General features: G+C 42.1%; 1 protein-coding gene across 1 annotated transcript in view; it reads left to right on the forward strand.

Moving 5' to 3' along the window:
- Positions 1 to 13,882, forward strand: part of MAP3K5 (mitogen-activated protein kinase kinase kinase 5) — a 202,316-nt gene that overhangs the window by 160,732 nt on the left and 27,702 nt on the right. The window contains exons 19-22 of the mRNA XM_059177456.1: positions 1,778 to 1,935; positions 4,098 to 4,275; positions 5,038 to 5,058; positions 13,633 to 13,810. Coding sequence (XP_059033439.1) covers positions 1,778 to 1,935; positions 4,098 to 4,275; positions 5,038 to 5,058; positions 13,633 to 13,810 — 535 coding nt within the window. The remainder of the gene's footprint in view (positions 1 to 1,777; positions 1,936 to 4,097; positions 4,276 to 5,037; positions 5,059 to 13,632; positions 13,811 to 13,882) is intronic.

Genomic DNA, 13,882 nt, shown 5'->3' on the forward strand with positions numbered 1-13,882 from the left:
ACACATAAACTTTTTCTAAAAGACCATTTGATTTTATTTACATCATTAAAAAAAAAAAAAACATTCACCCTTGTTCATCATTTATAAATAGAGAAATCATAGCAGTTTTCTCCTAAGGGTAGGTGATTTGAAGAATGTATTTACCTTTCCCTTGGCCAGATGAAATGCTTCCCTCCAATAATGTTGCTGATTTAGGGGCGCCTGGGTGGCTCAGTGGGTTAAAGCCTCTGCTTTCGGCTCAGGTCATGATCCCAGGGTCCTGGGATCGAGCCCCGCATCGGGCTGTCTGCTCTGCGGAGAGCCTGCTTCCTCCTCTCTCTCTCTCTGCCTGCCTCTCTGCCTACTTGTGATCTCTGTCTGTCAAATAAATAAATAAAATCTTTAAAAAAAAATAATAATGTTGCTGATTTAAGCAGACAGCAGACATGTATAGTCATATGTGAACTTGAACATGAGCTATTGCCACATAATAATGAGAGCTGGAAGATAACCTGGCAAAATGACAATACTTGACAAAAATAATATACTTTTATTTGGTTTTATGAACAACAAACAGCCAGTTTCTAGCATATGTTGCTGGGTTTCCTAGGAACAATTTAGAGGAATGGTGCATAGCAGTTTCACCTATAAATCATGCATGAGGTGTTCATAAAAGGTGTCTGTATTTATCAAAATGTCTGTCAGTTTGGTTATGAATCAGAAAATACTGAAGTAGCTCTTTTAGCAAATGCCTCAGTATTTGAAATAATTGAATATGGCATCTTGGATGAGTTCCTGTTTGCTGATTATATCATTTGTATGAGTCTATCAGTAGCAGGGGATATGGCAATAATCTGTTCCTGTTCACACTTCTGACTCATTGTTGGATTTGGAGGAATCACTCTAGGGGGTAGTAGAAGCCAATTCAGCCCTCTTGTTCCATCCACTGAGACAACTGCAGTTGAGTGTTTATCTGATATACCAGACCAGAGCCAGAACCAAGCATAGTTGGCTCTCCGTTTAGTGTTCTATCATACCAAACTCTTTCACTGTCTGATTCCACATGGCCTTTTAAATCTCCTATGTTTCATTGTATTCTTCTGCACTCTGTGCCTCGTGATTTGTCTGTACTGATGGCTCCTGACCCATCTTTAATCTGTTAAACCTGTTATGCCATGGACCGCAGCACAGCAGAAGCCATATATATTTGACTTACAGAATGAAATACACCAAAAATGATTTACATTACTTTTAACAATGGCTTTCAGAAACTTCATGCTTTTGTGGTTTAGAAATAAGAATCAAAACGAAGAATTAAGCATTCAATTTAGAAATTGAGAAATAGAGATCTAGGAAAAATGGATGATTGACCTAGGCTTTTCTTGGAAAGATTAGACATATACATAATAGGAATCTTCATGTATTTGAAAAACTAATTGCAAAATATGTGTGTTGATATATTCTCTGTTGTTCTCAAATGACTCATTCTTTGAAGTTTCTAAGCGGTCCCAATAAAATGATACCTCACTTATACTCTACCATCTAGGAGATGAGAAAGTATCTCTTCATGACCAGATGATGTTGGTGAGCTATTCTTATATCCCTGATAAAATCCACTATAACAACTGCTATTTCTACTTTTCTTAACGACAGAAAACTGGAACTCAAGAAAGATGAGATATTAAGACCTGAATCATACTTTTAAAATTGTCTTATTTATGTGAACAATTAAAGCTGTTGGTAGATATTCATCTGTTTTCTCTCCTTTAAAGTAGAAGTGTGTTTGAATTATCCCCAGGTACCCTTCAGTATATGGCACCGGAAATCATAGACAAAGGACCACGAGGCTATGGGAAAGCAGCAGACATCTGGTCTTTGGGCTGCACCATCATTGAAATGGCCACAGGGAAACCACCTTTTTATGAGCTGGGAGAACCACAAGCAGCTATGTTCAAGGTCACATTTCATATGTCTTAAATGTCTTAAAAACCATAGGATAAAGCTCTTGGATGGTCCATTTATGTGTATGGTATTTTTTTAGGCAAAAGGAAAAGAGCCTAGGTAGGCACATTAAATGTGCTCTCTGAGCCCAGTAAAGTCAAGAAGATTCACTCCCCTCGAAGTCAGTGCCTGTGCCTCACACTGCGGCTCTTTCCCTGCATTAGATTTCTCAGCTTCAAAGTGAGATTCCGTATAGCTTTGTCTGACCACCTTTCACAATGCAGCATAAATAACACACTACTCCCTGGAAGACGATTTAAGCTCTTTGGGAAATGGTCTGAAATCTTCCATAGAGGGAGATAGTAAGACATTTACTTCATTTAAGTATTAAAGCAATATTTTCCTTCACTATCATAAGAGTTTGGAGGCTCCACTAAGAAAGGGGTGGACAGTAATTGCTATTTTAAGGACGTCAGTTGTATTCTTAGTATAGCTACTCTTCTAGCTCGTTGCCTTGCCCATTCATTTGTAACTCTCCTGGGAGTTACCTCCCAAAACAGGGAGTGCTGAATATGGAAATAGGGCTGACTGAGCCCAGGGGCCACAGCCTGGGAATCCAGGGACTGAGCAAAGCAGTGACCTACTCTGAGCTCCTGCTGTCCCCATCTGTCCTCACTTGCAAAACTGCCAAGCTGGAGGAAGGTTTTTAAACTGAGCACCTGTTTCCCAAGAAGTAAAGTTCACCCGTCTGCTATTCTCTAAGGCAGAGCACTTCTGATGAGAATTTGTGATTTCTTTCCTTGCCATTGACTGTGGTTCTAGCACTTATTCCACTGTGAATAGCCTCTCGTGAGGGGCCATGTGTCATATACCTTCTACTTGTATAGAAGGCTTGGCTTCCTTTCAGCTTGAAGATGATCTGATGGGATACTGCTGATACAGAACCAAGGACTGTACCCAAACCAGAAGGGCAATGAGAGCTGCTAAGAGAGCTGCGATTCTCAACATAAATGATGTCTTTCTTTTCTGGGTCAATGTTTCAACTTTCAACTTTTCACCCATCTCTAGGATTTTGCTCTGAAATGCTGCTCCGTTACCTCCACTACCTCCGTTAGTGCAGGGATTATTATATAGTAGGACTCCCGTACTGATTAACAGTGTTTGAATCTAGGCTCCAACACAGTCAAACTCTTTAATGACTTTGGGAAAATTGCCTAACCCTCTGGTACCACATTTTTCTCATCTATAAAATGAGTATAAAAATAGTACTTATCTAATAAAGGTTTTTTGAGACATATATGAGATAATAAAGTACTTACAAGAGTATCTTACATATAATAAAGTCTATATAATTACCACAAATAACTGTATGTTATTGCTTATATAATAATATGCTTCTGTAAGCTGTGTAATAACAAAAAATATTTCCTTAGAAAAATTTCTCCACTAACTACATGAAAACATTATTAAAAAGAATTTAGAATGGCTAGCAGTGAGAAGAAAATTATAATTGTTACAAAAATTCTATGTTTAATTTTAAGGTATTTTAAAATATCTCTTCATATGGGCAATTTGACAGTGGTAGAGCATTTGACTGCATATGGGCAATTTGAGACAGGAGAAATATTCATGTTTCATGGCATAGGGGAAAGAACACAGGCTTTAAGCCAAACAAATTAAGGTTTGAATCCCAGACCTGCCTTTCTAGAACGTATCACTCACCCCTCTGAAACTCATTTTTTTCATTGTTGTAACAGGGATAATATTTAATCCAGTGGGTTGTTGGGAGTATTCAATACATTTCATAAATCAAAAAGCCAAGCACAGTTCCTGGCACACAGCTATTATGGTCAACACAACAGTCTGAATTAAAAACCTCTTTCTCGCATGCCAGTGTGCTAACGTGCTCTAAAATGTCAAGGGCTGAATTCTTACTTCATAGTGCTGTCTACTCTCTTAACATAATTGCTTGGCCTATGTCACTGACAAAGTTACAAAAACACTCTGGATACTTTCCATAACCTAGAGAAAAAAAAATACCCTCTGTCACTTCGAGGAAAGACATGAGTCTGTAGAATACAGTAAAGGATTTTTTTTTGTGCTAGGGGGCCAAGTTTTCAATCCTGGAGCTCATGTGATGAGATGGTTACTCAGAAGCTACATGTGTTGTGTCTTAGGTGGGAATGTTTAAAGTCCACCCAGAGATCCCAGAGTCCATGTCAGCAGAGGCCAAGGCATTCATACTGAAGTGTTTTGAACCTGACCCTGACAAGAGAGCCTGTGCTAACGACTTGCTTGTTGATGAGTTCTTAAAGGTTTCGAGCAAAAAGAAAAAGACACAACCTAAGCTTTCAGGTATGTGGTTGCATTGAAGAGGATACGGGTCAGAGTCATTATAAACCCTAAGCTTTTAAGGTGAAAGATTTTTCCAGAAGTAATCTGCTTATAGATATCACTGGAAGTTGGTATAAACATTAGCACAGTGTGCTTAGACATTCAGTTTTGGTTTCAGGAAGCCGCCTTACCATCAATTTCATGAATTCTGGGACCTCATACATAGTAGTGTTTCATGGCTAGTTAGTAGGTAGGTCATGTATCAGGATCTATAGCAATGTATCAGGATCTATAGCAATCTTGCATCACTGATACAAGGGATACACAAGGGGTGAAATATAGCCTCTGAGAGCTGAAACTCTAGGTCACCAGTGATGGGCTCCAGAGCTCTTATGAAGCTGTTAAAACTTCCAAGCCATCCAGTACTGTGTTCTTTGAATTTTAGGCAAATACCTATTGCCTCTTAGAGGATATCTTTCTGAATCACCAACCCCCTGCAATGTGAAAGAAAGGAAAAAAAAAAAAAAAGAAAAGAAGATTGTCAGTTACAAGTAAAACAGCAAAACTGTCTTTTGCAATAATGTCCAAAACTTAGTTCAGAAAGAAAAGCACGTAAATGATCCCTTTGTTGTTGACATTTTTGTGTTTATCGGGGATGAGGGTAGACAGATTGAATGTTTGCAAAGGACATTGATCCCATTTCGAGCATCTGCTTTTTTGTTATCTGTGTTTAGCAACAAACCCAACATGTGCTTATGTTGCTGTTTGCTCTTCTTTCCACAGCCCTTTCAGCTGGATCAAATGGTGAGTTCATTTTTATATTGCCCATTGAGCCGAAGTTTGGTACGTGATCATGTGATAAGCTCTAGATTTCCCATTAAAAAGCCTCTGCGTTTTGCCTCCGTGGGAGGCTCCCAGGTACCAAGGCTGTGTGCAGCTGCAGGCCTGGCTGGGCTCATTCCTTCAGAAACCCCTCTCCTCCTTAGAAAAGCGAAAATCGATGTGCTAACCCAGTTAGCAGCTACAGTCCCATTTATGAGTGTTCTTAGGTGTTACAGAGCACTTTATGCCTCCTGTTAATTATGACTACAAACTACGGCCTGGCTTTACCTCTCCTCAAAGAATGCAAGCTGCAGGACTCTTCCCTCCCCAGTTCTTTACGGGTCATTAACACTTTCTGTCCCGTAGCAGAGGAGCAGAGGGCACTGCCCTACCTCGAGGGGTGCCCACTTCAACAGGAAGAGTGGGAGGGTGGTGATGAGGAGGACCTCCTTCCACCCTTTGAGAGACATGGCTTGTCCAATCTCAGACTGCTCTCCCACTGCCACACAGAGACCCAGAGAATGAAGCAGTTCGTTTTAACCTAATAAACACTGTGACTCTGCTGTGTGCGCAAGGAATGTGCTAGGCCCTGAGTACATAAGGATGAGAAAAGCGTAGTTCCTGTCTTTAAGGAGCCGTTTTTCTTGTAGGGGAGACACACAAGGAAAAAATCTGCGGCTCTCTGGTGTAATGTAGTCAGTGCAGAGGGAGTCACGGAGGGTGAGTGGGGAGCCAGGTGAGGTCAGTCCTAGCATGAGCTAATGCTGTAAGTGTAAAACCCCCGCTGTGTGTGAAGGGGGCAGGAGGTGGCTCAGCATTGCTGGGCTTAAAATACATGGTGGGGTAAGCAGGAGCATATCCCAAAGAGCTCCCTATGAGAATTATCAGTCAGGAGGGGAGAGCCAGCGAAAGACTTTAATCTGGAATTAAAATCACGGGGTCTGTAATTCTGTGGTAATAGAAACGTCCTCTATCTATACTGTCCAGTCCCTTAGCCACTAAGCATATGTGCTTTGAACAGTTGAAATGGGGCTACATTGACAGAGGCCCTGAATTTTAAATTTAATTTTAATTTCATTGAAATGTTCCTGTAAATAAGCACAGGGGGCTAGCAGCTACCATATTGAACTGTGAAGCTATTGATGGCTCATTCTGAGAGCTGCCTGAAGAATCATTTATTTAATAACATTTACTAGGTAACCTTTTATTTATTTTTTTTTAATTTTTTATTTTTTATAAACATATATTTTTTATAAACATATATTTTTATCCCCAGGTCTGTGAATCACCAGGTTTACACACTTCACAGCACTCACCAAATCACATACCCTCCCCAATGTCCATAATCCCACCCCCTTCTCCCCAACCCCCTCCCCCCGGCAACCCTCAGTTTGTTTTGTGAGATTAAGAGTCACTTATGGTTTGTCTCCCTCCCAATCCCATCTTGTTTCATTTATTCTTCTACCCACTTAAGCCTCCATGTTGCATCACCACTTCCTCATATCAGGGAGATCATATGATAGTTGTCTTTCTCTGCTTGACTTATTTCGCTAAGCATGATACGCTCTAGTTCCATCCACGTTGTTGCAAATGGCAAGATTTCATTTCTTTTGATGGCTGCATAGTATTCCATTGTGTATATATACCACATCTTCTTGATCCATTCATCTGTTGATGGACATCTAGGTTCTTTCCATAGTTTGGCTATTGTGGACATTGCTGCTATAAACATTCGGGTGCAATTCAGTAAAGTGTCAGGATATAAAATCAATGCACAGAAATCAGTTGCATTTCTCTACACCAACAGCAAGACAGAAGAAAGAGATATTAAGGAGTCAATCCCATTTACAGTTGCATCCAAAACCATAAGATACCTAGGAATAAACCTAACCAAAGAGACACAGAATCTATACTCAGAAAACTATAAAGTACTCATGAAAGAAATTGAGGAAGGCACAAAGAAATGGAAAAATGTTCCATGCTCCTGGATTGGAAGAATAAATATTGTGAAAATGTCTATGCTACCTAAAGCAATCTACACATTTAATGCAATTCCTATCAAAGTACCATCCATCTTTTTCAAAGAAATGGAACAAATAATTCTAAAATTTATATGGAACCAGAAAAGACCTCGAATAGCCAAAGGGATATTGAAAAAGAAAGCCAACGTTGGTGGCATCACAATTCCGGACTTCAAGCTCTATTACAAAGCTGTCATCATCAAGACAGCATGGTACTGGCACAAAAACAGACACATAGATCAATGGAACAGAATAGAGAGCCCAGAAATAGACCCTCAACTCTATGGTCAACTAATCTTCGACAAAGCAGGAAAGAATGTCCAATGGAAAAAAGACAGCCTTTTCAATAAATGGTGCTGGGAAAATTGGACAGCCACATGCAGAAAAATGAAATTGGACCATTTCCTTACACCACACACAAAAATAGACTCAAAATGGATGAAGGACCTCAATGTACGAAAGGAATCCATCAAAATCCTTGAGGAGAACACGGGCAGCAACCTCTTCGACCTCTGCCGCAGCAACATCTTCCTAGGAACAACGCAAAAGGCAAGGGAAGCAAGGGAAAAAATGAACTACTGGGATTTCATCAAGATCAAAAGCTTTTGCACAGCAAAGGAAACAGTTAACAAAATCAAAAGACAACTGACAGAATGGGAGAAGATATTTGCAAACGACATATCAGATAAAGGACTAGTGTCCAGAATCTATAAAGAACTTAGCAAACTCAACACCCAAAGAACAAATAATCCAATCAAGAAATGGGCAGAAGACATGAACAGACATTTCTGCAAAGAAGACATCCAGATGGCGAACAGACACATGAAAAAGTGCTCCATATCACTCGGCATCAGGGAAATACAAATCAAAACCACAATGAGATATCACCTCACACCAGTCAGAATGGCTAAAATCAACAAGTCAGGAAATGACAGATGCTGGCGAGGATGCGGAGAAAGGGGAACCCTCCTACACTGTTGGTGGGAATGCAAGCTGGTGCAGCCACTCTGGAAAACAGCATGGAGGTTCCTCAAAATGTTGAAAATAGAACTGCCCTATGACCCAGCAATTGCACTATTGGGTATTTACCCTAAAGATACAAATGTACTAGGTAACCTTTTAAAACCTCTGCTGTGCCCTTAGCACTCGGGATCTAGGTCCTAGGGCCTAGGCCCTCAAAATACATAGGCATGACTCAGGCCCAGATCTGCCTGCATGGGTCACTTGGAATGTTTGTTAAAAATTAAGATTTCTGGCCCTTCCCAGAATCTGTAGCTATAACCTAGAATGCTACACTTTTTTTTAAGATTTTATTTATTTATTTGACAGAGAGAGATCACAAGTAGGCAGAGAAAGAGAGAGAGGAGGAAGCAGGCTCCCTGCTGAGCAGAGAGCCCGATGTGGGACTCGATCCCAGGACCCTGAGATCATGACCTGAGCCAAAGGCAGCAGCTTAAACCACTGAGCCACCCAGGCGCCCTAGAATGCTACACTTTTAAGTAAACAACCTGATGACTTCTTTGCTCACTAAAGTTTGAGAACCTTTGAGATTTGGGCAGTCAGAGATAGGGCGACAATTAGGAGTTGGCTCTGACTGAGCTCTGTCCCTAAATTGTCCTGAACTCGGAGAACTTAGAGTCCCTGGTGCTTTTGAATAGCTGTAAGGATCTAAGGCAGCTCTCACAGTGGTGGGAGGGAGTTAGAACATTCCCCCTTTTCCAGAATGGGCATAGCCAATTTGCTGAAGTTAGAGCCCTCTCTCTCCCCTAAACAGAAAGCTCCCAGCAGTCTGGGGCCCATAGATTGGCCCCATGTGCTCCCTCCCCACGCCAGTCTACCCATAATAAAGCCATCTTTTTAGGGAATTTTTATTGGGATGAGGATAGACATCCTTACGGTTTAGGGAACCCTTACCCATCAGCTCCCACAAAAGAACAACAAGAAATACTCTTCCAGAGGCATACCCTTGACATTTCCCATCCTCAGAGATGTCATCCAGCCTGTTTAAGACTTCCCATGGCCAGCCCTACAGCAAAGGATTTCTTAAGAGTTGACAAAGACATGGGGCGCCTGGGTGCCTCAGTTGGTTAAGCCTCTGCCTTCAGCTCAGGTCATGATCTCAGAGCCATGGGATGGAGCCCAGGGATCGAGCCCTGTGGTGAGCGCCATGTCCTGCTTCTCCTTCTTTCTCTGCCCTTCTCCCGCTGCTCATTTCTCTCAAATAAGTAAAGAAAATCTTAAAAAAAAAAAAAAAATTGAAGAGAGAGTAGCATACAGGCAAGTGACTTAACTCCTGCCAGACTTCTCTCTGACATCTGGAGGCTCCAGAGCCTCAGTGTATTTGAGCTGATATCAGGGGACTTGTGACCTCCGTGCTCTCCAGAAACTGTCAGCATGCTTCTATGGTAACAGTTATACCTGAGTTTCTCCCCAGAAAGGCACTGTGGTTTCTCATTTACCTGGAAATCTTTTACAACTTGAGAAGCTAGAAATCTCAGGAATGGATTTCATCACGTTTCCACCAAGAATGTACATACTTGCTACCTCGGCATCCCCTTTTCTCCCTCTTCTACCTCATGGAGGAGGGAGTATTCATTTTCCTACAGAAGGTGAACCCCCACTTGGCTTCTGCACCCCACACACCCCTAACTTCTTCAGCTTCCCCACTCTCCACATAAATCCCCATCTACCCATGCTCTAGAGTTTTCTGTCCTAAACTAACCTTTCCCCTGACACTACTTAGTGCTTCATTGGCTAACACCCCACTTTTCCTGCTCCTCATCCCAGCTTCAGGTCTTGAAGAGCAGTGTCCCCTGATCTTCCCCACCTCTTTCCCACTAATCTAGCGTCTGGCCTACATTGTGTCTGATGTCTGGCGTCACTGACCATTGACCCTGCCTTGTTCAGGGTCACTAATGGAATCCATTTGGCCAAATTCTGAATTTGCTCATCCTCTCAGTGACTTTTGGCCCAGATACGCCTCCTCTTTTCTGTTAGCCCTCTCCTCTGGAGGCTTCCGTGACCCCCCCCCATTCTCCTGATTTCCTCTAGCTTCATGGCTTCTCCAGTCATTCCCCTTTGCTACCTCCTTTTCCTCTAAATAGAGGTGTTCTTAAGGTCCAGGACCTCTGCTTTCTCCTCATCCCTCCCTTAATTATGTCATCCTTTGCTTTAAATACCATCTCTAGGCAGGGGACTGCTAGAATTATGTCCCCAGCTCTGTCTTCTGAGCTCCAGATTCATCCCATGGCCTTAATTTCTTAAACTGAATGCTCAGATCACACCTCTTCCCCACCAAAAATAATTTCCCGTTCAGCCTGGATTCCTTTTCATCTTAGTATATAAGTAGTTCTTTCATTCATTCATTTCTTAAGCCAGACACCTCAGGGTCATTTTTGATTCCTCCCTTTCATACCCTCCCTTCAGTCCAGCAATGAGTCCTGTTGGCTACCCAACAAATATTAGATATCTAGTAGATATATGCTGGACGAATGACTGCATGAGCCCAACAGAGAAGAGTAATCAAATTTAGGATTAAACTTAAATCTGGTAGAAGAGGAATTCAGGGCTGTGTACACAGAACATACAAAATATCTACAAGTCCCTTTTTTTCCTAGATGAGCCATAAAGACCCTGGGCACTAGATTCCATCCTTAAACATAGACATGAGACTCATGAGACTTCCTTTAGGCAGTCGGTATCCATAGCAACCCTAATTCACAAGTACGACACAGGCCTTCTCAGTACTGGGCTATTAAATCACATAATGTGACCAAAAAACCAAAGAGCAAGACAAGTCAAATCCTCACTCCCTCTATTCTTTAGAATGTTTGCTTACAGAAACACAGGATAGAAACTCCACGTGGTAGCATTCTAGATAGAATTTAGTCCCAAGGAACAACAATTTTGTCTTTGGCGTGTAAATGATGCCTGCCTCCATTTCTGCGTGGAACACACGCTGAGAGAGGATCTCCACTCTGTGAGCTGGGAAAGATGCCTTCACCAAGTCCAGGGGGTCCACAGTGAACCCCACTGCAGGGCTCTTGTGCCTTCCTCACAAAGCTGTTGGCCATCCCATCGAGCCAAGAGAAGGGTGAGAGCTTGCTTCAGCTATCTTTTTCTACCAGCCACATTTAACTTTAAGGACTTGATAGCTAATAGCAATGCAAGCCCTGCTCCTGTTCCTTGAATCCATATTTGGCCAAGCCAGCAGCTGTTTTGTCCATTCAGCAATCTCTCCCCGGAAATGCAGAGTGAAACAAAGTACACTATAGGTCTTGAAAACTCCCAGAAACGCCCTCGCAGAAGCAGTCCTGTTTGGGCCCTCCGACAGACCTGTCTCCTCTTATCCTCCCCCCACCGCACCCCCAACATCTCTTCAATGTGGCCGTTTGCACTTAACCTTTAACTAAGGGATAGTGGTGTTGACTTGGTAAACCCAGAGCAGCTCTCCTTAGCTTCATCTCAGTTCCTGCCTTCAACTGAGTCAGCAATGCAGCAAATTCAATGACAGAAGGTGGGTCAACCAATTCCTCCTTGGGAGACTTTCTAGTTAACTGATCACTGGGATGATTTCCCCAGAGAGGAACTATCCCAGGAAGCTGTATACATCTCTTCTTCCTCCCCACAGTTGAAACCAAAGCCAAGTATCCCTCTAACACCTGCTTTCTTCATCTGAGCTATAAGTGGGATAGAATAATAGAACGGTAGTACATGACATCTTCGGTACAACCAAGGAGTGTAGGACGTGTCCCACCTGCAAGATTCTGTGATTAAGGAAGCTCCTAGATAGGGCTAGAAAACTTTTTCTAAGACTCAGCAGCTTCAGAAAGCTTCCCTGATGGGTGTGGTCAGGGCAATCCATTTTCAGTGAAATGTCACTTCCTGCTGTGTAATGGGATTCTTTTTTTAATCTTCTGGATCATCACTAAGTGTGTTATGAAGTAAATCAAGTTCTTGGTAATGTGGTGTGACCACCTATTGAGTATATGCATGTGAAAAATATTTATAGTAACATATATTTTTCTGATTACAAAAATAATACTTGTTTATTGTAGAAGGCTTGGAAATTTTGGAAAAATAAAGTCACAATCACCCCAAATCACATCTTCTAGAAATAACTACCATTCATAATATGGTATATTTTCTTCCAAGTATATATATAGCAGATCATAAGGCATATCTGTATGTGGAATCATAGGGATAGAATCCAGAGATAGTTGGAAGAAAAGGGCAAAGAAAAGAAAGGGAAGTTCTGTTTGGCTTTCATATATTGGTAAATCAGATGAGTGCTTCTCAAACATGTCCATCTGTCTGTTCAGTGTGGCTGGCCCGCTGCCTCCGCCCCTCGCTGTTAATCATTACTGATTTGCAGTCACCCCGAACAGAGGCAAGAGTTCACAGCTGAATGACCATCCCACATCTTTGAGCTTGGGACCCTGGTTGAAACAGCCCAGCCCAAGAGGGATTAAGTAAAAAAGGATTCTAGGCAACCTTGGATTTCCTTTTTTATAATTTTACGTCTGCCTTCTTTGGTAAGACCTTTTGTAGTATTGGGACACTTGTTTGGTAAGGGATGACTCTGTCAAAAGTTACTTCCTTTAAAATAAGTATTTGATGAAACATTGGTAACTACTGCTGGGCTAAGAGAATCTCCATCACAATAAGAGCCCATGTCTGACGCAGGATCACAGTCTCTGGGAACTGGGAAAGACCGAAGAGATCATGTGGTCTTTTGATTTCCAAAATTTGTATTTAGCAAAGGACCCTTTTTTTTTATGACCCTTTAAGCAGAACCCTGATATATAAGACTGACAGATCATATTTCTGTTAGACAAAACAGGGTTGAAACCTATGTTCTAGAATCACAGAATCCTCATTCCCCCTGGCTACAGCAGTCCCAAGATGCTAAGGTGGACCCTTGAGCCTGTGAGGAAGATGGTTTAAAAAAATATGAACCTGATCCTTTATTTTATTTTTAAATATATGTATTTATTTATTTATTTATTTATTTATTTGAGAGAGAGAGAGAGCAAGCACAGCAAGGACAGCGGGAGAGGAAGGAAAAAGACTCCCCACTGAACATGGATCCCAATGCGGGGTTCAATCCCAGGACTCTGAGATCATAACCTGAGCTAAAGGCAGATGCTCAACCGACTGAGCCACCCAGATGCCCCACCTGATCCTTTATTTTATAGATGTGAGAACTGAGACCCAGAAGTGACCTTCCTAATGTCTGACAGGTGGCCAATAGCAATGAGGGGATTGGAACCCAGGACTACTGGGCCTGGTTCTTCTTCCACAGTTTCATGGCCCTGAAATATTCCTTCCAGGGCCTGGGGGACCCCTACCCTGCCGACCTCCTGCCCGGGTTGTATGTGGAGCACGGGATCCATGACCAGCCTCTTAGCATAATTTGACTAGTCATTGGAATGAGACACTTAACCACCACTGTCGCTGTCTTTGAGTGCGTGTCTAGTATGTGTATCTTTTTAAAAGCATCCATGACCATTTCCTCCCCTCTCGTGACAAACAGAGTATCTTCGAAGCATATCCTTGCCTGTGCCTGTCCTGGTCGAGGACACGAGCAGCAGCAGCGAGTACGGCTCAGTTTCTCCTGACACAGAGTTAAAGGTGGACCCCTTCTCTTTCAAAACGAGAGCCAAATCCTGCGGAGAAAGAGATGTAAAAGGAATACGGACGCTCTTTTTGGGGTAAAGACCTGACCAACTTTGGGTGAAAGAACTGTGTTGTGTGTCCTTTTATAAAGGACATGGTGATTTATG

The sequence above is a fragment of the Mustela lutreola genome, chromosome 6 (assembly GCF_030435805.1).
Source record: "Mustela lutreola isolate mMusLut2 chromosome 6, mMusLut2.pri, whole genome shotgun sequence".
Classification (NCBI taxonomy): domain Eukaryota; kingdom Metazoa; phylum Chordata; class Mammalia; order Carnivora; family Mustelidae; genus Mustela; species Mustela lutreola.